This window comes from Microcebus murinus, chromosome 3 (assembly GCF_040939455.1).
Source record: "Microcebus murinus isolate Inina chromosome 3, M.murinus_Inina_mat1.0, whole genome shotgun sequence".
Taxonomy (NCBI): domain Eukaryota; kingdom Metazoa; phylum Chordata; class Mammalia; order Primates; family Cheirogaleidae; genus Microcebus; species Microcebus murinus.
In genome coordinates this window covers 76,274,749-76,298,743 of record NC_134106.1, presented here as the reverse complement: position 1 = coordinate 76,298,743, position 23,995 = coordinate 76,274,749, and the positions used below count along the sequence as shown (strand labels likewise).

Here is a 23,995-nt window from a genome sequence, read left to right as displayed (position 1 = left end):
TTGGGTTTTAGAAAGGCCTTTAGGACTGGGCACGGTGGCTCACACCTGTAATCCTAGCACTCTGGGAGGCTGAGGTGGAAGGATCACTTGAGCTCAGGAGTTGGAGACCAGCCTGACTGAGCAAGAGTGAGACCCTGTCTCTACTAAAAATAAAAAAATTAGCTGGATGTCTCGGCATGCACCTGTAGTCTCAGCTACTCGGGAGGCTGAGGCAAAAGGATTGCTTGAATCCTGGAGTTTGAGGTTGCAGTGAGCTACAATGATGCCACTGCATTCTACCCAAGGCAATAGAATGAGACTCTGTCTCAAAAAAGAAAAGAAAAAAGAAAATGAAGGGCCTTTGGGTTTTGATGTGTGAATCCAAAAAGGAATATTGCTCTGGGGCAGTGAAAAGGACTATTTATTCCCTCAGTGTTCTCTGCCGAAAATCTCATTTGTCTGTTGAACTTCTAGCTTCCGCCCAGTGCCTCTGGAACAGACTTATGTGGGCATCACAGAGAAAAAAGCTATCAAGCGTTTCCAGATCATGAATGAAATAGTCTATGAGAAAATCATGGAACATGCTGGAAAAAATCAGGTCTGTCTATGGTTTGTTATTCTTGAACCATGTTCTTTTGAATTGTTGACTTACCATTCATTAGGCAAGACTGACAAAGATAAAAAGAAGACACAACACAAATCACCAATATCAGGAATGAAATGGGCTATTACTACAGAATCTGTAGACTTTAAAAGGATAATAGAAGAATACAGTGATCAATTTTATGTTTATTAATTTGAAAACTTAGAAGAAATTGACTAATTCTGACAACTAACATCAAAACTCAGCCTACATGAGCTTAGCTGGGTGTGGTGGTGGGTACCTGTATAGTCCCAGCTACTCAGGAGGCTGAGGCAGGAAGATCACTTAAGCTTAGGATATCGAGGTTGCAGTGAGCTATGATGACGCCACTGCACTCTAGCCCAGACAACAGAGCAAGACGCTGTCTCAAAAACAAAAACCTCAGCATAGATGAATTTGATAATTGGAATAGTCCTATAACCATTAAAGAAATTGGATTTGTACTTAAAAACCTCCCCCAAAAGAAATCCCTCAGTCCAAGATGATCAGTCTGTCTGTTCTCATTATCATGGGTCTTTACATAAAAGATTTGGGAAGGCTTACACTGAAAGTGCAAGACAGTAAAAATAAGATGAAAATTAAAAACTAGGAGGGCATTTTACTATAGTAGAAAGTATGATAGAGTTTTTAAGTTTAATATTGAAGCCTAACAATGTTAACCAAGACTAAAAATAAGGAAAAGTGATTGGTTATGTATTTCTTTTTGTCTGATAAAAAGAACTGTATGAATTTAAATGAAGAGACAAATCTTTTCTTGTCACTAAATACCAGGAGGATTTTATTTCCTACAATATTATATTAGTCTCAGACTTATTTCTTAAGTCCTTTTATAAATAATAATATTCTTAACTGTTACAGATACATCTCATGTGGCTTTGACTGTAAAGTGCCTGCACACAAATTCTTAGTTGACATTTCTGAATTTGCATTCATGGCTATTTAAACTTACTATTCAAGATAAGGTGCCAGAGTTAGTTGAATTTTTCAGCTCTAGCACTCTGTACTTGGCTGGTTTATTCCCTTAGGGTCCTGGTCTTTCCAGCCCTGTTTAGACTTTCTCTGAGCCAGCACACATTCCTGCCATTGGTCTTCTGTCCAAGACATTGACTTTTGGTGATGATGGTATAGCCTCTGTTTCCTGCTGTGGGTATCTTAGGGCTGCATCAGTGGCTGCTAGAGCTGTGTCTTATGATTGTGATGAACTGTGGCTTCTCCTTAGGTGCTTGTGTTTGTCCACTCCCGGAAGGAGACTGGGAAGACAGCCAGGGCCATCCGGGACATGTGCCTAGAGAAGGACACTCTGGGTTTGTTTCTGAGAGAGGGCTCAGCCTCCACGGAAGTCCTGCGGACAGAAGCTGAGCAGTGCAAGGTGTGGAGGGGCTGGCCTTGTTCCATATTCCTACCTGGCAACTGTCTCCATCTGAGATCCCAAACAACTCCTAGGACTGCACCATGGTGCTATTGTTTCACATGGGTTAAGGTTGATTATATGTGGTCCTGTGGAATAGGCAAGGGACGGTCTCCTGGGAATAGATTTCCTTAGACCTGGTAGACTCCTGCAGGAGGGCTTGCCTCATCCTCTCTCCTTTGTTCCTTAGAACTTGGAGCTGAAGGATCTTCTGCCGTATGGCTTCGCTATTCATCACGCAGGCATGACCAGAGTTGACCGAACACTTGTGGAGGATCTTTTTGCTGATAAACATATTCAGGTGAGGGTGGGCAAAGCTTTTGGAAGAGCAGGTGATGCAGCTTTCAGAAGACCTGAAATGTCAAAGGTTTTGCTATGTGTTTGCTCTTGGTACTTTATTGTTTCTGGCCCAGCTATCCCAGGTCAGAGGATTGTTCTGCTGGGTACAGTAAATACAACCTATGTCACCCCTTCATACCCTGCATGAGGGGGAAGATGGGTGAATCTAGGAAAGTGTGTCTGAGGAGCATAGCAAAGCAAGCACTTTGGTGATACCAGATAACTCTAAACAGTGCCTCATAAGGTCGAGACCTTGTTCATTCCCTCATTGAAGGTAGCCTGTATTTTAAATTTTCTAGTAACCTTAAGTTGATTAATATAGGTCTATACTTATGACTCTTAGGTGTTTCTGGAACCTTAAAATATTCTTGAATCTATGAGGAGCCCAAGGAACCCTTTCCTCTTTATTCTAGTGTCACATTGACAAGTACTGGGACTTCCACCCCCAGTTCTATCCCCCTCACCAGCCCTATTAGAAGCTCTGAGGCCAGTTGCCCAGAGAAGTGAGGGATATCAACCCTCTAGTGCTGACCTCTGCTCTCCTCATTATCTTGCCTTGCCTTGCCTCTATAGGTTTTAGTTTCCACAGCAACTCTGGCTTGGGGTGTAAATCTTCCTGCACATACTGTCATCATCAAAGGCACCCAGGTGTACAGTCCAGAGAAGGGACGCTGGACGGAACTGGGAGCCCTGGACATTCTGCAGGTAAAGAGCCTTCAAGTTTATTCTCAGTGGGGATGAGTATCCTGTGCCTGAAATGCAAAGATGTTGGAAAGATGGCAGATCAAAGAGGTTCTAAAATGTAGAATCCCTGGATCAAAACCAGAAGCTCTCTTGTGATAGCCTTCTTGGTTCACTGTTTCTGATCTAGATGCTGGGACGTGCTGGACGACCCCAGTATGATACCAAGGGTGAAGGCATACTCATCACATCTCATGGGGAGCTACAGTATTACCTGTCCCTGCTCAATCAGCAACTTCCTATTGAGAGCCAGATGGTGTCAAAGCTTCCAGACATGCTCAATGCGGAAATCGTGCTGGGGAATGTTCAGAATGCAAAGGTAAGACAATATTTCATTATTAGAAATCATATAATATACATCCTTGTAGTTGGGAATTAATTTCTAAGTAATCCATGGGAGCTTTTTATTTGGACATCAGGAGTTCTCCACGCTAAGAACCATAAGCTATCTCTTGTAGGATGCTGTGAACTGGCTGGGCTATGCCTACCTGTACATCCGAATGCTCCGATCCCCAACCCTCTATGGCATCTCTCACGATGACCTCAAGGGAGATCCCCTGCTGGACCAGCGCCGACTAGATCTGGTTCACACTGCTGCCTTGATGCTGGACAAGAACAATCTGGTCAAGTATGACAAGAAGACGGGCAACTTCCAGGTGAGTGGAGTAAAAGTTTTGAGGTAAAGTTCTCAGCAAAAGTTGTAGGCCCAGGAGAAAGTTTTTCAGATTGCTCCCAATTTAGGTACTGCTTATCTAATTGTTTGTTGCTTAGAACAGTAGAAAAATGGGTAGGATTGTACTGCACCCTTTGAACTTAGGAACTTTTAAAATGGCACTACTTTTTCTGTAACTTGAGTTGAGGTGGATAATTCAGTTGTCTAACCTACGTGGACACCAGTTCACTATGGGTCAGTTTGTCATGTCATCTTTCTTCATGTGCCTGAAACAGGCACTTGTACTGCTATGAGTTCATCTAGTTATCCTATTAGGACAATACGTAGAAGACAGAAACTTACTGTCCACTGTTAGAGGTTGGAGCTCATTAATGGTCAGCACTGGATTGAGTCTGCCTTCTCTGTAGGTGACAGAACTGGGCCGGATAGCCAGCCACTACTATATCACCAATGATACAGTGCAGACCTACAACCAGCTGCTGAAGCCCACGCTGAGTGAGATTGAGCTTTTCAGAGTCTTCTCTTTGTCCTCCGAGTTTAAGAACATCACTGTGAGAGAGGTGCGTCTGCGCAGTGTGCTGGGATGGGGAGTTGGTGATCACTGCCAGGTTGCTGTATGATTTCTCTCCTTGACCACTTGCCTTTTCCTTGATCTGTTTCCTCCTTGTGGCAGGAGGAGAAGCTTGAGCTGCAGAAGTTGCTGGAGAGGGTGCCCATCCCAGTAAAGGAGAGCATCGAGGAACCCAGTGCAAAGGTGAGCCCATCTCTTCTGCTTGGGATAAGGATTATGTCATTTTCATAATCTTCTAAAAAGATGAACCTTGAATTTGTGTTCATGTGTTCTGCTTAGTTCGCCCAGTTTCTGTATTCTTCTCACATGTTCTTTTTATATGGTGTAACAATTATTTAATATCTGTAAATCAAGAGCTGTAGATCTTAACCTGGCATAGATGCCCAGAGCAGAAATATAATTCACTTTCTTGGACTGTTCAGTAATTGGCCTCCTGCTGGTGGGCCTTGCTTCTTTCCAGATCAATGTGCTTCTCCAAGCCTTCATCTCCCAGCTGAAACTAGAGGGCTTTGCACTGATGGCCGACATGGTGTACGTTACACAGGTGAGGGAGGGTTGTACCGTGGCTGTGAGAAGGGGCCTCATAGTTCCTTGTGTGCTTTGTGCTCATGGTTGGACGCTAGTGAGAGAGGAAGAATGCTTAGTTCTGCCCTAGTTGGCTAGTTGGTTGATGTGTGTGTAGTACGGCCACTCTGTTGTTTGGATCTTGAGCATGTGGACAAAGTAAGTCCTTAGGAGAGAACTTTGGGAGCCTCCCCTGGCCCTCAGGGAGATCCACAGGATAGACACAATGTCTGCTTCCCGACAGAGAAGTGACTTCCCACTGTGGCTACAGGACTCATAAATAAATCTAGAAGTGGAATAGGGATTTCTTAGCTACTCTATGTTTTTACCACTAAGGGCAGGTCACGGTTACCCTCATTCTTCCTAGAACCCTAAACGCTAAATGAAGTCAAAAGCTTTTTAAAAGTCATGCAGTGAATGTTAGGTTAAAATGTCGTGCAGTGACCTTGAGCAGTTTTTGCATTTCTAACTTTTCTACATTCAACAAGCATCTATTTTATAGAAGGGAAAAAGGAGTGATGACAGAGGGGACTTTGCTTTTGAGTTAGCAAGGGTGATTGCATCAGAGCTTGAGCTAATGAAACTGCAATGTGGCTTCAGGGGACCTGGGCGTAGTTGAGACTTAACAGTGGGAATACTGCTTCTTTCCTCAGTCGGCTGGCCGGCTGATGCGTGCGATCTTTGAAATTGTCTTGAACCGAGGTTGGGCACAGCTTACAGACAAGACCCTGAACCTCTGCAAGATGATCGACAAACGCATGTAAGGGCCCAGTGAACTGGAGGATGGTCACCATGAGTAGGGGGAGATCCTCAGGCCTAATAGGAAAGCCGTGGGGTGCATCTTATCTCTGTCCTGATGCCTGAAGTGTGGCACGAACCTGGGTAAAAGTTGAGAGGAGGGGCAGCCTTTTGCTGTGGGGCTGAGGAGTGGGGGGAAGGGTGGCAGCCACTGTTGGCACTCAGGCCTCACTGCTGTTTCAAACATCTTGTCTTTAATGACTATCTTCTGGGGTTGTGGCTAAAGCCATGATGAAGGCAGTTTGTTACAGTCCTACAGAAGGGACCAACAGCTTTGTCTCCTTTCTGGATAGGTGGCAGTCCATGTGTCCTCTGCGCCAGTTCCGCAAACTCCCTGAGGAAGTAGTGAAGAAGATCGAAAAGAAAAACTTTCCCTTTGAGCGTCTGTATGACCTGAATCATAATGAGATAGGTATGTGGGAAGCCCCTCTCCTTCTTGTTCTTACAGCCCAGGCATCTTTCTACACTTGCATACTCTCCAGTTCCTAGGCCTAGTGCACTAATACCCTGTGTTCACTTCTCACGTCCCACCACAGAACAGGTGGTCTTGGGATTTTGAATCCTCTGGGCTTCACTAAGAGTAGAGGGAAGCACCTTCCCACTGGAGTAGAATCGCCCCCTTTCCCACAGTGCCCTTCAGGCCCAGTTTATAGCTCCAGCAGGCTGGCTGTGCTGCAGCCCTTATGCTCTCTCATTTCCTCCTAGGGGAGCTCATCCGCATGCCAAAGATGGGGAAGACCATCCACAAATACGTCCACCTGTTTCCCAAGTTGGAGTTGTCGGTACACCTGCAGCCTATCACGCGCTCCACCCTGAAAGTAGAGCTGACCATCACACCGGATTTCCAGTGGGATGAAAAGGCAAGGCTTTGGGCAGAGGAGCTGGGTAGGAGGGTAGAGTCCCCATGCTGGCTCATGCTCCTTTTGCCCGTGCTTGTGTTGGCAGGTCCATGGCTCATCTGAGGCATTCTGGATTCTGGTGGAGGATGTGGACAGTGAGGTGATTCTGCACCATGAGTATTTTCTCCTCAAGGCCAAGTACGCCCAAGATGAGCACCTCATTACGTTCTTCGTTCCTGTCTTTGAACCACTGCCCCCTCAGTACTTCATCCGAGTGGTGTCTGACCGTTGGCTCTGTGAGTGTCTCCTCTCCGGAGTCTCTGAGGACAGTAGAACAATGTCTTGCACTTTGTCCTGGGCTTGCCTTTGTTGGGGAGAGTGGTACTGCCTAGGGTTTCTGGTGTTTACAGAGGGGCTCTGGGTGTCTGTTAGCTAAAGAGGAAAGTTTATACCCTTCCCTTTTGTTTTCTGCAGCTTGTGAGACCCAGTTGCCTGTCTCCTTCCGGCACCTGATCCTACCAGAGAAGTACCCACCTCCAACTGAACTTCTGGACCTGCAGCCCTTGCCCGTGTCTGCTCTGAGAAACAGTGCCTTTGAGAGCCTTTACCAAGATAAATTTCCTTTCTTCAATCCTATCCAGACCCAAGGTGGGTGTTTCCATTCCCAGGAAGTTGGTTCCCTTGGTGGCCTTTTCAGTCACCTGGAAACAGACAGATGTGTTCTGCAGCAGGCAGGGAAGTGGGGGTGCTCTGGTGCTTGGTGTGCCTGGGAGCTCATCGGCGTGACAGTTGGGGCCCACCAGGCATTTTCCTTTTCAGAAGTCCTCAGTTGCTGGTAGATTTGCTTTGCCATTCTGCATGTCTCACCGAGGAGTCAGCAGAGCAAGGCCTTACTGTGGTGTGTTGTCATTTCTCAGGCTCAGGAGGCTAGATGCCGGCTCCTGATGCTGAAGTATCCAACCAGAGCATGTGGCATTGAGGCCTCTTCCCCCCATCACTATTAATGATGACTGTTTTCATAGAGCATGAGTTGTGTACTAAGTTCTTGGCTAAGTACGTCACCAGTGTTTTCTCTCATTCCTCCCACCAATCTTAGGAGGAGTTTACTATTTGAGATATTATATTAGTATTCCATTTTATAGATGAGGAAACTGAGGCATAGAGACCTGCCAAGTTGAATCAGCTAATAAATACTAGAACTTGGGTTTTAATTCAGTCTTAATGCCAGGGCTTAGGCTCTTACCTTGTATATTAGACTATTTCCAGGAAATACATATGGAGAGCATTGAAAGGGCAGAGAAAGATCCACTTCCCTTTTGTTTTGTGTCCTAGTCCCTGAGAAGCAAAGCATACTTGGCCTCTTTTGCTTTTGTTGTCATTCCACACATTTCCAGGGGGCCTGAACCCATGGTCTTGGCCTGTTTCCCTTTAGTTGGGTGGGCAGGAGAAAGTGACGGGAGATACAGCAGGCTGGCTCACAGTTAGAGGTTCAGATGCCATTGCCTCTGTTTGCACTCCACAACTGACTTCATTGCTTATGTTGTCCTCTATTTTGACAAGTGGTCCATGTCCCAGTCTGTCTACTCCCCTCTTGATGCTCACACTGCTTCTCTGTTGGCTTCCAGTATTTAACACCGTGTATAACAGTGACGACAACGTGTTTGTGGGGGCCCCCACCGGCAGCGGGAAGACTATCTGTGCAGAATTTGCCATCCTGCGGATGTTGTTGCAGAACTCAGAGGGGCGCTGTGTCTACATTACCCCCATGGAGGCCCTTGCCGAGCAGGTGTGATGTCATGCTGTATCATATGAATTTCCCCAGGAGCCATTTCATCTGTGATTCCAGATAAAGGGTTTTTAAGCCCTGAAATTTACAGGGTCATTTCCTCAGTTTGTGTACTAAAGAAAAGCTTCTGCATCATGTACAGCCTGGTGTGGGATTAGAAAGTAGCTTGAGGTCTGCGGATCAACAGGTCTTTCTCTGGTGTATCATAATAAGTGAAAGATGCCTGGCATGGCCTGATGTTCTTCTGCTCTCCCTCTTGCTGCCCACCAGGTATACATGGACTGGTATGAGAAGTTCCAGGACAGGCTCAACAAGAAGGTGGTGCTCCTGACGGGGGAGACCAGCACGGACCTGAAGCTGCTGGGCAAAGGCAACATTATCATCAGCACCCCTGAGAAATGGGACATACTTTCCCGGCGGTGGAAGCAGCGCAAGAATGTCCAGAACATCAACCTTTTTGTGGTGGATGAGGTCCACCTTATTGGGGGCGAGAATGGGGTATGCATTGACCTTGCAGCACAGACGAGGGGCTGGGACTAACCAAGTGACCTTGGCATTGGGCCTTATGTTTGGATCTGAGGCCCGAGACTAGAGGATTCTGCCTGCCACTTTATTCAAAAAGGATGATGTGGGATTTTTATGAAGTACTTTTAGCATTGCTTATTAGAAGTTGGGTGCCATGGAGGAGGTGGAACCAAAGACGGGAGAGCCTTTAATTAGAAGGAAGAATTAGGCCGGGCGCGGTGGCTCACGCCTGTAATCCTAGTACTCTGGGAGGCCGAGGCGGGCGGATTGCTCGAGGTCAGGAGTTCGAAACCAGCCTGAGCAAGAGCGAGACCCTGTCTCTACTATAAATAGAAAGAAATTAATTGGCCAACTAATATATATAGAAAAAATTAGCCGGGCATGGTGGCACATGCCTGTAGTCCCAGCTACTTGGGAGGCTGAGGCAGGAGGATTGCTTGAGCCCAGGAGTTTGAGGTTGCTGTGAGCTAGGCTGACGCCACGGCACTCACTCTAGCCTGGGCAACAAAGCGACACTCTGTCTCAAAAAAAAAAAAAAGAAGGAAGAATTAGGAGATCATTTTGAGGTTGTTCAGCTGTTCACATAGGGGACCTCTGGGCAGAGGGTGGAGAGCTGGGGCCTGCAGTGACTCCCTCCTCCCCTCTTTCCCAGCCTGTGTTAGAAGTGATATGCTCCCGGATGCGCTACATCTCCTCCCAGATTGAGCGGCCCATCCGCATTGTGGCACTTAGCTCCTCGCTCTCAAATGCTAAGGATGTGGCCCACTGGCTGGGTTGCAGTGCCACCTCCACTTTCAACTTCCACCCTAATGTGCGCCCTGTTCCCTTGGAGCTGCACATCCAGGTAGAACCCCCTCTTCCCATCCCCCTCCATGGCCTCAGATACATCTTGAGTTACCTAGGTCTGGTAATCTTCACATCTTTTCTTCTCTCTTGGTCTCCAGGGCTTCAACATTAGCCATACACAAACTCGCCTGCTCTCCATGGCTAAGCCTGTATACCATGCTATCACCAAGCACTCTCCCAAGAAGCCTGTCATTGTCTTTGTCCCGTCTCGCAAGCAGACCCGCCTCACTGCCATTGACATCCTCACCACGTGTGCGGCTGACATCCAGCGGCAGAGGTGGGGCAGTGCTTGGCCTCTGGGGATAGGGGGCGTGGGGGTTCAGTGAAGTGAAGTTGGCTTACCCTGGAGGATGTTCTGTTCATGAGGGTAGGTTAGGGTATGCACAGGTGGCAAGGTGTCTGCTAGGGATGAGAACCACTGAGCTGAACCAGTGCTTGTGCTGCACAGGTTCTTGCACTGTACGGAGAAGGATCTGATCCCGTACCTGGAGAAGCTAAGTGACAGCACGCTCAAGGAAACACTGTTAAATGGGGTGGGCTACCTGCATGAAGGGCTCAGCCCCATGGAGCGACGCCTGGTGGAACAGCTCTTCAGCTCAGGTAAGAAAACCCCATGGCACAGAGATTACGTCCAGGCCTAACACCAAATAGCACGTATTAAACTTTCCAGGGTGTGTGTAGTAATATTTCTCTACAGCATACTCGACATTTTCAAAATACTGTTAGGATTATTTTATTTGTTATCTCATTTGGTCCTCCCAAGAAAACACTGTCCCTATTTGCCACACGAGGAAACAGGCAGGCACATAAGGTTATGTAACTTCAGAACCTGGTTTTCTAGAGTCCAGGACCTTCGTCCCTAGACCTGGTTCTCCAAGGATGCCGGGCTTCCTGAGGTTGTTGGATTGAGAGATGTAGCACACGGCAGAGCTCTGGTTCTCCCTTGGCTAGTCTCCTGCTGACCACTGTCCCTTGATGACCTATAGCAACAAAAACAGTGAAACTCTTTTTAGTAGAGATAAATAGAAATAGTGAAACTCTATTTCACGCAGAGTAGTTTTACCATTGGAGACTGCTCGTTGGAGCCTCAGTGCAGATCCTCCTGACTAAACATTTAATTATCACTCTTGGACCCTTGGATCTGCATGGTTTGGGCCATGCTCAGAGATCTTGATTTTGCTGCCAGGTGCTGGGCCAGCCTGTGGCTGAGCGGCTGTTAGCACGTTCCAGTCTGAGGCCCAGTCCCTCATCAGTAGTGTAAGCCTTGCTTTCCGGGGCTTTGGGTTCTGTTCTAGGATTACTTGTTTCCTCTAGGATAGTCCCCAGAGCAAGGCACCAGCAGCATGGAGCTACCTCTCACAGGGTTGTGTTAGCTCTCTCAGTCACGTAAGACCTTGTTCCCAGCCAGCCTTGTCTCTGAGTTGTGAAATGCAGTATGAGGTAAGCCACTACCTGCCCAGGAGGCAGTGAACCTGCTTTGCCCAGGAAGCCCTACCCTCAGTCCTCCTTTCCCCTTTGCTGCTCAGGTGCTATCCAGGTGGTGGTGGCTTCTCGGAGTCTTTGCTGGGGCATGAACGTGGCTGCTCACCTAGTGATCATCATGGACACCCAGTACTACAATGGCAAGATCCACGCGTGAGTATAGTTGGTGCTCCATGTTAATGCGAACCACCCCCCTTCAAATGAACGTAAATCTGCAAATATAAAAATTAAGCTGTTATGAAGAAGAGGTGTTAGGGAAATAAACGTACAGCCGAGATTCCACCAGAGCCAGGTATTTGAGAGAATTTGTAGTCTTAGAACTTACGGTCACATTTGCTTTTTAGTCATTGTCTTTCTGTATTGTAGTAGGTTGGAGAAGTAAGATGTTAGATCCAGGAGAAATATTTGAGATTATGTTGTTAACCATAACATGTTAACCATAACACAACCATAACATGTTGTTATGTTGTTAATGTTTGTTTTATAGATTAGGAAAAGTAACTTGCTCAAGGTCACACACCTATGGTAGTGACAAGAAGTTAGAACAGTCTTTCTCAGAAAAACCTGAATAATTTAACTCAGTTTTTTCCCAACATACAGATTATTTTGAAATGAGTTTTATTTATGGGTTCATTTTTAGCATTTGAAACTGCTTCTAGATATGAATTAAAGTAAGGTGACTTGATAAGTCATGAAATATACCGCTATTAAGTTTGGAAAGCTTGACTTACACATTTGATCCTTTAATAGGGAATTATTTGGTTGGCTTTTGGCATTAGATGGGTTTTTAGCTTTGGTTCATGGACCTTGAGCAATAAATTTGTGACCCTTACACTTGAAAACTAAATGATGTGAAGTGAGATGATATGAGTGAAACTAGTTCCTAAGCACAAAAGGTCATAAACACAGTTGTTTTTTTTTTGTTTTTTTTTTTTTGAGACAAGAGTCTCACTTTGTCACTCAGGTTAGAGTGCCGTGGCATCAGCCTAGCTCACAGCAACCGCAATCTCCTGGGCTCAAGCGATCCTACTCCCTCTGCCTCCTGAGCAGCTGGGACTATAGGCATGCGCTACCATGCCTGGCTAATTTTTTCTATATTATTTTTAGTTGGTCAATTAGTTTCTTTCTATTTTTGGTAGAGGCGGGGTCTCGCTCTTGCTCAGGCTGGTTTTGAACTCCTGACCTTGAGCAATCCACCCGCCTCGGCCTCCCAGAATGCTAGGATTACAGGAGTGAGCCACCGTGCCCGGCCCACAAACACAGTTTTGCTGTAATTTGACCATATCTCCCCATATTTGCATTTTACTCTTACTTTGATATTACAAGGAGTTAGGCCTCCTTAGTATGGTTTCTGTGTTGATGTACCTTTTCCTCCTTTCCTCTCTTCTGTCACCAGCTATGTGGATTATCCCATCTATGATGTGCTTCAGATGGTGGGCCATGCCAACCGCCCCCTGCAGGACGATGAGGGGCGCTGTGTTATCATGTGTCAGGGCTCCAAAAAGGCAAGTCCTGGATTTGTGCGACATCTTGAGATCCTGAGCCTCGGAACAAATTCTTTATTCTTTCTTTTGATAGATGTCTTTAGTAGCTTTTTTAGTCTGTCACCTTCTGCTTTTTGTTTTCACATGGCTTTTGTCCTAAGCCTGTCAGCTGCGTGGAATTTTGCTACTGCTGGGCTAACTCCATGTGTTGAGGTTTTTGTCTTTGTCCTCTGGTTGGTTCCACGTTCCTCATGCACTGCTGACTGCTCTGCCTTGGTGACTTGGCATATCCCTGTTCCCACTGTGTGTTGTAACCAGAGATGCCACTTTCTAAATGTGTGGATTTTTTCATTTGGGGATTAGTTGTGTCTGTTACACAGGGGCCATTACCATTGATTTGCCCTTGGCCCTCTTTTGTGACGATGGTGTCTTACTACTGCCCCTCCCCTAATCCACAGGATTTCTTCAAAAAGTTCTTATATGAGCCATTGCCAGTAGAGTCTCACCTGGACCACTGTATGCATGACCACTTCAATGCTGAGATTGTCACCAAGACCATTGAGAATAAGCAGGATGCTGTGGACTACCTCACCTGGACCTTTCTGTACCGCCGTATGACACAGAACCCCAATTATTACAACCTGCAGGGTCAGTGGACTCTGGAGCACACATTATCCTTCGATGGTTTTCACAGCCTTTGCTGGGCATCTCCCTGACTCCCCACTTAACCTCTCACCTCCACAGGTATTTCCCATCGTCACTTGTCTGACCACTTGTCAGAGCTGGTGGAGCAGACCCTGAGTGACCTGGAGCAGTCTAAGTGTATCAGCATTGAGGATGAGATGGACGTGGCGCCTCTGAACCTGGGCATGATCGCGGCCTACTATTACATCAACTACACCACCATTGGTGAGGGGCTGGCAGCAGCTTGTGTCTCTGTCTGTGGGGAGCCTTCTTTTACGCAGGGGTCTGGAACCTACTGGGATGAGAGATGACAGGGTGGCAAGTGCCCATGTGTTTGTCAGAGGGATGGCATTGCAGGAGAGAGCAGGGTAGCTCCTGCTCCTTTTCTGCCTGCTTTTGGTTCCTCTCAAGTTTTCTCTTTTTCTGTCAGAGCTCTTCAGCATGTCCCTGAATGCCAAGACCAAGGTGCGAGGGCTTATCGAGATCATCTCCAATGCCGCAGAGTATGAGAATATTCCCATCCGGCACCATGAAGACAACCTCTTGCGGCAGGTGAGGACATCGGCTTCAGGAGAACATCCTTAGAGTTGAAACTTGGCCTGTGTGCCCAACATCTCGTATACACCCCCCACCCTCCATCCTCTATACCACCCTCACACACATCTCCATTCCTCCACCACACCCACTCCTCTAGGTATTGAAGGGTTGTGAGCCCGGGCCACTGGTGTTTTTGGCCTGAGCTGGTCTCAGGTAGGGACACTTGTTCATCACCAGCTATTTTTCTTCCACTTTCTAGTTGGCTCAGAAGGTCCCCCACAAGCTGAATAACCCTAAGTTCAATGATCCGCACGTCAAGACCAACCTGCTTCTGCAGGCTCACCTGTCCCGCATGCAGCTGAGTGCTGAGCTGCAGTCAGATACAGAGGAAATCCTTAGTAAGGTAGAGTGTGGATGTAGATGTGGGATGGGGTGGAGGGACCACTGGTGGCCTAGGAAGTCTTGGTTCCAACTCTGCCTGCTCTTGTACTCTTTTCCTTTTCAGGCAATCCGGCTCATCCAGGCCTGTGTGGATGTCCTCTCCAGCAATGGGTGGCTTAGCCCTGCTCTGGCAGCCATGGAACTGGCCCAGATGGTCACCCAAGCCATGTGGTCCAAGGATTCATACCTGAAACAGCTGCCACACTTCACCTCAGAGCATATCAAACGTTGCACAGACAAGGTGAGCTGGGTTGGCCTGGGGTATTAGGTGACTGAGCCTGAGAGATGAGTGCCCCAGACCAGAGATGGGTTGTGGGAGGTGAGTGCTCAGTTGGGGAAACTTTTAGTTCTGGTTCCTCTGAAGCTGTTCCATATTGAGATGCCAGAGAGGCTGCCAGCTATGGGCCATGTTTTTTGGAGGTATGTCTTTAGATGATTTGACAGTGTAGGAGATTTGGAGCCAGTGTCATTTGCTGCTAATCTGTGTTCTCTCCTCTTCCCTGACTTCTGAATACCCATTGCAGGGGGTAGAGAGTGTTTTCGATATCATGGAGATGGAGGATGAGGAACGGAATGCATTGCTTCAGCTGACTGACAGTCAGATCGCAGATGTGGCCCGCTTCTGTAACCGCTACCCTAATATTGAACTGTCTTACGAAGTGGTGGATAAGGATAGCATCCGCAGGTAAGCCAGAGAGGGTCCCTGCTGGGGGTACCTTGATGACATGCTGTGAACATGCTACTGTACTGATGTGCTGCTCTGCTTTTCCCCCTGCAGTGGTGGCCCAGTTGTGGTGCTGGTGCAGCTGGAGCGAGAAGAGGAAGTCACAGGCCCTGTTATTGCACCTCTTTTCCCACAGGTATGTTCTGGGAGCTGCCTTTACCAGGTGTCAATTCACCTTATTCACTAGCTAGATCCTGAGTACAAGGAGCCATTGTCAGGACACTGGGCTTTTCTAGTTGATGTTTCTTCTTTCTGTTGCCACTTACTGTGCTTCTAGTTGTTCAGTTCTTTACCCACAGAAAGAAAATCTTATTTTCTTTATATGGGAGACTATCTGGTTTCTGCTATAAACTTTCAATTAAACTGTCATTTGATACTGTTAACTAGCTTTTCAGCAGGCTACGAAGAAAGAGTGCTTTAAACTGGGATGTTGGGGCTTTATGACAGTGGAGGGGCCAACAAAGAGGGCTTAATAGAAGAGGCTAGGCTTCAGAAGAGGACTTCCACAGGGCCTGCTTTGGATCTTCTTCTGCTGCAGGTTCAGCTCCATGTTAAGATTTTTCTCAGCTGGTATATGTGCTTTGTACTGAAAGGGGTACTGAGGAACTCAAAGCTGCCAGGCTCCAAAGACTAGATCTCTATGAGTAGTACCACCTTGGCTTCAGTGGCAAGCACTAAGTGGGAGAAGATACAAGGAATGAGTCAGGACTTAACCACTTCAGTATGGTGCTCACCGGCTGCGAAACCTTGCCCACAGCCCGCACTCATAGTCCGCACGATAGTTTGTGCTGTGCATTGACGACGAATCTGTTTTGCTCTTGTGTGATGAAGAAAGCTTTAAAGCACTGAAAGCTTGTTTTACTTTACAGGCAACTTTACTTGTAATGTAAATCAGAATAGGTAACATATATGTATATGTTTTTATTATGTTATTTATTTATTTATTTTGAGACAGAGTCTCGCTTTGTTGCCCAGACTAGAGTGAGTGCCGTGGTGTCAGCCTAGCTCACAGCAACCTCAAACTCCTGGGCTCAAGCGATCCTCCTGCCTCAGCCTCCCAAGTAGCTGGGACTACAGGCATGTGCCACCATGCCTGGCTAATTTTTTGTATATATTTTTAGTTGTCCAATTAATTTCTTTCTATTTATAGTAGAGATGGGGTCTTGCTCTTGCTCAGGCTTGTTTCGAACTCCTGACCTTGAGCAATCCTGCCTCGGCCTCCCAGAGTGCTAGGATTACAGGTGTGAGCCACTGCGCCCGGCCTATTATGTTATTTTTAAATGTTTACAATTTTATTTTAGTAAATGAAAAATTAGAAAAGTCGTATCACGGCTATTGGCTAAAGTCAAAGCTTGGGCGGCTATTGACTATAGTCAACACTCGGCTGTGCGCATTCATCTGTGGCTATCAACTATAGTCGACGCTCGTACTGAAGTGGTTAAACAACAGTAAGCTTGCCCCCCACTGTTAAGTCCATTTGAGACATCTTTTGACAGTTTCAGAATCTTAGTTACATTAGATTATATTTTGGAAAGGACTTTGGAAGGCCTTCATATTTTTTTTATTCTGTTCTTTGTAACCATTCTCAAATTTTTTGTGCTGAAATGATTGGTTTTTGGTCACTGCAGAAACGTGAAGAGGGCTGGTGGGTGGTGATTGGAGATGCAAAGTCCAATAGCCTCATCTCCATCAAGAGGCTCACCCTGCAGCAGAAGGCCAAGGTGAGTGTGTCCACTGGCCCTAGCATTTGTTCTGGAGGTGGGGCAGGGTGAGAACTCTACTCATGTCCATGCTCATGATTTCTGTTTTCCATAGGTGAAACTGGACTTTGTGGCCCCAGCCACTGGTGCCCACAACTATACTCTGTACTTCATGAGTGACGCTTACATGGGATGTGACCAGGAGTACAAATTCAGTGTGGATGTGAAAGAAGCTGAGACGGACAGTGACTCAGATTGAGTCCTGAGGCATTTACTCTTGGGTAGAGTTGAGCCAGAATTAGAAACATGTACAGTTATAAGGATCTTGGTTGTGGAGACCAGTCTCATCAGCCTGGCTGGCCAGTCAGGGCCGGTGCTGTCCCAGCCCACCTCCACTTACTTTTCCCTTTTGCCCCCTTGCTGTGGCAAACTCTGGATCCATTGTCTGCAGGTGCCATGTCAAACATAAACCATAATATGGCATTTTTAAGGCATGTTCCTGGTACTTCCTTTTGAGTCAGACATTCTAATAAAATAACTTGTTGAAACCATTTGTCTTTGCAATGATTCCAAATGAAAAGTTGTTGCTTGAGTCTAAGGGCTTGGCCACAAAGATTTGAGGTTTTAGCTGGAACTTGCTTATAACAATTACTTCTGGAAGACAAGCCTGCTCTTTAGTTGTGCTGTTACCTGTAGCCATTTCAGTCAGTCTGGAGGAGGGAACGCTGGTGGGCAGCTTCTCCTTAGTCAGGCGCATGACCCTGAATCCCCTCCTCAATGTTAGCCACACACCAGCACTACCACAGCAGCCAACACTGAACCTTGGTGGATAGATCACAAATTAGAGGTTTCTCAGGATCCGTTTTCTACAATTCTGCAGTGTCCCCAGAAGGAGGCAGCACCAACCAGCAGGGGCGTTAAAATGTTCCACAGGGATGTGACCCAGTCTTGGTAAACTGATTTTGTAATCACGATCTTCAGATTTTTATTTGAATTCTTGCTTTCTGTTGTTCTTTAGGGATGTGCACAAAACCAAAAGATGATTCTGAAGGGCAGTTTTCCTAGGTCAGCAGTTTCCAAATGATTTGCTCTCAGGACCCCTTTACACTATAGAAAATTAAGAACCCAAAAGAGGTTGATGTATGTGTGTATGTTCTTGTTTTTTTAATCACAGGAACTTCTCAGTTCTGGAGACTAGCCCAAAGAGCTTTTATTATCTAGGTTATATCCATTGGTATTTACTATATTAAAAATTAAAACTATTTTAAAATAACTCCTAAAACAAAATAAATCCAGAGAGAAGGGTAGCATTTTATAATTTTATAAATCTCTTTAATGTCTGGCTTCATAAAAGACAGCTGGATTCTTATACATGTTTCTACATCCAATATTTAATGTCATTTGTGTTGAAGCCTCTTCAGGTAATTGTGGCTGTTCTTTGATGCTATACCAAGACTCCACAAGTGGCAGTCTCTTAAAGGCAATGTGGAATCTGAAACCTTATCAGTGCATTATTGTACTCTGTTACATTTAAAACCCACTGGTCTTACACTTTGAGTGAATCTTACCCATGAATGATTTTGTAACATGCATTGATCATTTGGAAAATTCTTCTAATGTCTATGCATTTCATTACCAAAATGTCAGCCAAATAGCCAAGTCCAAATACCATAATTTGCTAGTTCCTTCAAGTAAAAATGGTATGCCATGAAGAACAGCTAATTCAGCTTGCAGCTCAGTTGCACAACTGCTTTTCCTCAAGGCCGCCATACTTCAGTGTGCAGCAGAAGTGCTTTATGTATGCTTCCCATTTTCTCAGAAGATTAGAAGTATTCTCTAGGGTCAACATTTAATACAATTAATCATCTTTACTAGTTCGATCAAGAGCATTTCTAAGTGAAGTTGGCAATATTTTTACTCGAGTACAAGGCAGTGAGACTATGATTAGTAGTTTGTTGCCACCAGCTTTATTCATGCTACAGTGCCAACAGGTGAACTTACAGACCTTCCCCCCTTCAAAAGAGTCTAGGGACTCCCAGGGATCTGCACACCACATTTTGAAGACCACTGCTCTAGGTACTGTCCCAGTTGTTCTGAAATCTGAAGTCTTTAGATACATGACTTTTATAGTGTAAAAAAAAAAAAAAAACTTAAGGCTATATGGCTTCGAGGACCATCCTCGCATCAAAACCCAATTGGGGCCGGGCTCGGTGGCTCATGCCTGTAATCCTAGCACTCTGGGAGGCCGAGGCAGGTGGATTGCTCAAGGTCAGGAGTTCGAAACCAGCCTGAGCAAGAGAGAGACCCCGTCTCTACTATAAATAGAAAGAAATTAATTGGTCAACTAAAAATATATAGAAAAAATTAGCCGGGCATGGTGGCACATGCCTGTAGTCCCAGCTACTCGGGAGGCTCAGAGAGGAGGATTGCTTGAACCCAGGAATTTGAGGTTGCTATGAGCTAGGCTGAGGTCACGGCACTCACTCTAGCCTGGGCAACAAAGTGAGACTCTTGTCTCAAAAAAAACCCAATTGGAAGTGATGGTCAGAGACAACCTGAGACTGAAGAACTGATTGCCTATGGCAGGGTTTCTCAACTTTTCTTCATTATCACTCCCCTAAAGAGCCTTAGTAGATGTCTTCATCCTAAACACTCCCACCAAAAAAAATGTAATACCACAGATATGCTATCTTTATGTGCTGTGGGCTATTAGAGGGCCACAAGCTATTTGCTCTAAGATATTTTCCCCTCCCCCAATGAAGAACCAGTTTGCATCCCTGTTAAGAATGTACAGCCTGCATCCAGTACTAACTCCCTTTAGGATTTGCCCATTTTTTTTTTTGTATTCCCAGCTGCCATCACAGCATAATGGCACAAGGAGGTACGTGAGGGTTTCTAAGAGAAAGTAGAGGTGTCTCACTCTCAACAAACCGACATTAAGAAAAAAATTTCCTTCAATATTGATTGGGTATTTTAAATGCAGGAACTTACCCAGAAATTGGGAAGGTAGGACCTATTTCAGATAAAAATTCACCATGGAAATACTTTAAATTGTGAATGCCTTATAAAATAGGACTTGAGACTCAGGTGGATTATTTTTATAAAGCTTACAACTTCAGAAAGATCTGAGACACATATGCCCCATTTTATATATAGTGATTACAAATAGTATATTCATCCCTCCTCCCAAATTTAACACTGTGACCTAAAGCAAAATCTGTGGCACAGTAACAATATACTGATGTTCTATAGCCCTTTACTAAGGCCCTTGGGTCTAAGGAGGGGAAAGTTCTGTGGTCCACATCTCTACCCAAGTCAGAATAGAAGCCAGTCAAACAGAAGGTCAAGGATGCTCCTCCAGGTACTCTCAAGGCCTGGGGAAGTCTTACAACATTTTCTGAGGAACCATTACTCTGTCCAAAGTCAAGATAGCTCAGAGGCCTTCAGGCCGCTGATACTTCCAGAAGGCCACTTCCCCATCATCACTGCAGGAGGCCAGGAGCCCCTGCTCCTTGGGGTTCCAGGCCACACAATTGACATCCTGGGAATGAGCCTGACGCAAGTGGGCTGTCAGGGAGAAAGTGGGCTGCTGTGGATCTGAGCCAGGATCCTCCTCAAACACTCGGATGGCGTCATCCCCACAAGCTGTAGCCAGGGCCCCTGTCAGCTGACACCTGGGAGGAAGATGCACATCAGTGGGTAATGTAGGTATCTCCTCCCTACCCAACCTGGCTAATTAGGTAGGAAAGATTTGTTCTACATTTCCCAGCCTGCTCTCTTCCCAAACTTCATGCCTCAGCTAAAAGTCTCTTACTGAGTTTCCCTGACAAATACAGAGCCACAAACATCACCCACGTAAGGCTTTGGGTGCATCTATCTAGTCCCCCCCATACACTTACCCTAAAAAATGATATACAGTTCTGAACTGCACTTTTCTCTCTTAGCATAAGCAGTTTCCCATGTCATGAAGGATTTCCCATGTCATGAAGTATTTTCTTCCAACAGTGACCTAATAGGCTATTGAGTTTTACCTCATTTATTTAAGTTCACTTTTATTGAGTAAATAGGTTGTTTCCACATGTTTGCTAATATAAAGCAAGCTTGGGCACACATCAGTGTTTTCATTGTTTGAGATCATTTCCTAGTTTCAGATTATTTCCTAGGGATCAATTCTAAGGGCTGGAACTGCCCTTTGAAATACTCTCCTATATAAATGGTGCAGCTTTTCTGGCCTGCATAAGGGCAGAGTCAGTGACAGCAAACCATACATACCCCAGCCACGAATCCAAAAATTCAGTCATTTCTGAATAGTATGATGCCCTTACAGCCTGGGATCTTAACCCAGGTGCAAACTTGGGTTTAAGTCTGTTCCCTGATCCTGTGCATCCCAGGCCAGGCAGCTCTAAGCCAGCACAGTAGAGTCAGGCCCAATCTGAAGAAATGGGGTGGCTGCTCCTAATTCCAGTGCACTCCTTCAACGTGGCAGAGTGCAGCATAGGCCATGACTTCTCTAAAATCCCTGCTATGGGGTGGGAGGCAGGATAGGGGTGGACGACTTACCAAGCAACATCATAAATGGTCCTGGAGTGGAAGCCTGACAAAGTGCAGATGCATTTCCAGCTTGGGTCAGAGCTGCTGCATGCCACCCCTGCAGGACAGACTTCTCTTAAGCTTAAGATGTTTCCATGTCCCAGGCATCTTAGGGGAGTAACTGAACCATTGCAGAGTGAGCCCTCCCTCACCCCCACCTTCAATTAATTATGAGTCCATGTCTCCATTCCTCTGTCCCCATCCTTGTTGATGTCACTTACACACTGGCCAGACTGGCCTTTCTAAAGCAGAATTCGGAGAAGAAAATGTTCCTGTTCTGCTGCAGACTATAGCTAGTTAGTTATTCTACCTTTGAAGGCCACCCATCAGCCAACCCAACTACTTTATTCCTTCTCAAACCCTTTATATACTACGTCCCATCTAAATGAATCACCAATCCTCAAGTAAGTCTAGACATTCTCACCACCAATGCCTTTACTCACTGTTGGGTTTTCACCTGGAATTCTTGTGTAAAAAGCTCATGTTAAATTCCTACGTGTTCTTTTAAATTTGGATGAAATGGCTCTGTCCACAAAGCTTTCCTGGTTCTTCCAGGACTCAATCTGGTGCTCTCTTGTGGCACATCTTTTTACCCCAATTTACTATGATTCATGAATGTCCCTTAGCAGACTGAACCTCTGGAGCTCCACTACTGGACCCTCACCTTGTTCATTGCCTGGTAGATACTGGCGCCAGATGCGCACAGTCCGGTCATCACTGCAAGACGCCAGGCGCTGGCCACTGGGGTCAAAGGCCAAGCTCCACACAGTGGATTCATGGCCCTCAAGAGTAGCACAGCATACCCAATCATCCTCTTCCTCTCGGTACAGCTTCACTGTGTCATCATAGCTGGCAGAGGCTAATAGCTGAGGGAAGGGAAAAGGAGACCCAGCACTTGCCTGTATGGCCCAGGAAGTGCTAATACCTCCCCCTACCAGGATAGGGATCTGTTTTTATAGAGACTAATTTTTTTTTTTTGGTCACAGAGATCCCTATGAGTCAGGTCAAGGCTGAAAAGCAGAAGAGGCCTGGGCACAAGCCTCCACATCAAAATTCCTTCCCACTAAGAGATCTTGCCTGACTCTTACCTCCTGGCTTGGGTGCCAAACCACATGCTTGACATCCTGTGTATGGGAGTTGAGGACACTGACACATTCATACTCATCCTCTTCATCAACTGTAGAAGAGCAAAAGAAAGGAACCCAAGAGTCAACCCTGTTAACTACACAGAAGGGGATATCTGTCAGGAGATTCCCAATTCCACCTGGACTCACCTTCCCAGACCCACACACTCTTATCTCGGCTGCAGGTGGCCAAGAGGTTGCCAGATGGGGCCCAAGCCACTGACTTGACCTCATTTTCATGGCCCTCAAGAGTGGTTACACACTGTGAAAAGGGAAGAGGGATGAGAATTAAAGGCAGCTAAGACCCCTGGGGTCCTCATGGGTATAGCCCAACTGGCCCAGGATGGCTCAGGTTCCGGAGCCAGCCCAGAGGAGCAAATAGGCAACAATCCTGGTCCCATCCAGCCTGGTTACCTCAAAGTCATCCTGGTTCTTCTTCCAAATACAAGTGGTAGCATCAAAGCTGGCAGAAGCCAGGTAATTACCACAGGGAGACCAGGCCACCTTCCGTACGGTGCGCTGATGGCCTTCAGAAAGGACAGACTTGCAGATCCAGCTATCACCTAAAAGCAGAGGACAGGACAGGCTCTGGAGCTGGGTGTGCAAGAAGGTGCAAAGGACCAACGAGCTGTTCAATAATGGGGATGGGGATAGGGGTGAGAGTGGGGTTGAGCTGGGGGTGGGTGGTAATATCGGAGCCAAGCTGGGCGCTAAAGCTGAACTGGTGTATTTAACATGTTTTTAAACAACAAAGATGTAACTAACTCTACTTCTGGAGGCACCCTTCTAAACTGCCAATGACTCCTAAAATGTCCTCGGGATAAAATTTGAACCTCACTGTCCAGTTGCAAGTTACTTTGTAGCCTACTTTCCTACCACATTTCTCTCTCCATTTTCCTGCCTCAGCAACCATCACAATTCCTTCAACAGTTTCAGCCTATCGATGTTTTTGCTTCCCTTCCAGTACTTGCCATCTTCTTCGCCTGAAAATTCTTTCTCAGATTGTCTAACGTGACTCGAAGGTCGCCTCTCCTCCCTCGGCCGGTAAACCCGTGCAGGGTCGACCTCCCGGGCAGGCTGCGCACTCACACACTACGCGCGCCGGGGCTCGCGCAGCCAGGCCGGGCCTTACCCTCGGTGCCCCAGATGCGGATTGTCCGGTCGCCACCGCAGGAAGCCAGCAGGGTCCCCGCGGGGTTCCAGGCCAGGAACCAGCAGCGAGAGTCTGGGTGCGCCGGGACACGGCTCAGAAGCACCAGCGAGTCCTTCATGGCGGCCCAGCGCAGGGTGAGGAGGAGATGGGCAGGGTCAGGCGCGCCAACTGCGGGTCTCACAGCGTACGTCTCCGCGACGCCCACCCCGGACTCAAGCGGCCGTCAGAGGCTCCGGCTTCCGCCCGAGGGCCCGGGTTGTCCTGGGAACTAAAGTGCCCGCGGCTACAGCCGCGTAGCCCCCTGGGAGTTGTAGTCGCTCCCCTCACCCCCCCCCGGCAGAAAGTATAGCGGCACCGCCTTGAA

General features: G+C 46.7%; 2 protein-coding genes across 3 annotated transcripts in view; one reads left to right on the top strand and one right to left on the bottom strand.

Annotated features, from left to right (window-relative positions):
• SNRNP200 (small nuclear ribonucleoprotein U5 subunit 200) overlaps positions 1-17,315 on the top strand; it is a 29,678-nt gene extending 12,363 nt beyond the window's left edge. Inside the window, exons 16-45 of the mRNA XM_012786893.3 lie at positions 454-577; positions 1,842-1,991; positions 2,221-2,331; positions 2,943-3,074; positions 3,241-3,429; positions 3,569-3,766; positions 4,191-4,343; positions 4,457-4,537; positions 4,815-4,898; positions 5,572-5,678; positions 6,010-6,128; positions 6,422-6,576; positions 6,662-6,851; positions 7,030-7,203; positions 8,181-8,341; positions 8,612-8,839; positions 9,519-9,710; positions 9,811-9,989; positions 10,161-10,312; positions 11,239-11,347; positions 12,591-12,699; positions 13,137-13,326; positions 13,423-13,587; positions 13,793-13,914; positions 14,159-14,302; positions 14,405-14,581; positions 14,865-15,025; positions 15,119-15,200; positions 16,693-16,785; positions 16,880-17,315. Of these exons, the coding sequence (XP_012642347.1) occupies positions 454-577; positions 1,842-1,991; positions 2,221-2,331; positions 2,943-3,074; positions 3,241-3,429; positions 3,569-3,766; positions 4,191-4,343; positions 4,457-4,537; positions 4,815-4,898; positions 5,572-5,678; positions 6,010-6,128; positions 6,422-6,576; positions 6,662-6,851; positions 7,030-7,203; positions 8,181-8,341; positions 8,612-8,839; positions 9,519-9,710; positions 9,811-9,989; positions 10,161-10,312; positions 11,239-11,347; positions 12,591-12,699; positions 13,137-13,326; positions 13,423-13,587; positions 13,793-13,914; positions 14,159-14,302; positions 14,405-14,581; positions 14,865-15,025; positions 15,119-15,200; positions 16,693-16,785; positions 16,880-17,023 (4,375 nt within the window). The 3' untranslated portion in view covers positions 17,024-17,315. The remainder of the gene's footprint in view (positions 1-453; positions 578-1,841; positions 1,992-2,220; positions 2,332-2,942; positions 3,075-3,240; positions 3,430-3,568; positions 3,767-4,190; positions 4,344-4,456; positions 4,538-4,814; positions 4,899-5,571; positions 5,679-6,009; positions 6,129-6,421; positions 6,577-6,661; positions 6,852-7,029; positions 7,204-8,180; positions 8,342-8,611; positions 8,840-9,518; positions 9,711-9,810; positions 9,990-10,160; positions 10,313-11,238; positions 11,348-12,590; positions 12,700-13,136; positions 13,327-13,422; positions 13,588-13,792; positions 13,915-14,158; positions 14,303-14,404; positions 14,582-14,864; positions 15,026-15,118; positions 15,201-16,692; positions 16,786-16,879) is intronic.
• CIAO1 (cytosolic iron-sulfur assembly component 1) lies at positions 10,421-23,965 on the bottom strand. 2 transcript variants are annotated; one of them, XM_012786899.2, is made up of 7 exons: positions 23,611-23,960; positions 22,893-23,041; positions 22,629-22,740; positions 22,443-22,531; positions 22,019-22,220; positions 21,325-21,412; positions 18,713-20,438 (listed from the first exon to the last, which is right to left on the bottom strand). In XM_012786899.2, exons 1-7 carry the CDS (start codon positions 23,747-23,749, stop codon positions 20,198-20,200), a joined length of 1,020 nt encoding a protein of 339 aa, XP_012642353.1. In that variant the 5' UTR covers positions 23,750-23,960; the 3' UTR covers positions 18,713-20,197. The 2 variants fall into 2 exon arrangements, with proteins under 2 accessions (XP_012642357.1, XP_012642353.1); XM_012786903.2 differs by lacking the exons at positions 18,713-20,438; positions 21,325-21,412 and adding an exon at positions 10,421-10,692 and having other exon boundaries at positions 23,611-23,965.
• Between the last annotated feature and the right edge of the window lie 30 nt (positions 23,966-23,995).

Excerpts from the sequence above, each read along its gene's own strand:
- CIAO1 (XM_012786899.2), bottom strand. The coding sequence starts at position 23,749 with ATGAAGGACTCGCTGGTGCTTCTGAGCCGTGTCCCGGCGCACCCAGAC. Across the intron at positions 22,741-22,892 it reads AGAACCAGGATGACTTTGAG|TGTGTAACCACTCTTGAGGG; the intron begins GTAACCAGGCTG and ends CCCTTTTCACAG. Across the intron at positions 20,439-21,324 it reads ACCATTTATGATGTTGCTTG|GTGTCAGCTGACAGGGGCCC; the intron begins GTAAGTCGTCCA and ends TCTTCCTCCCAG.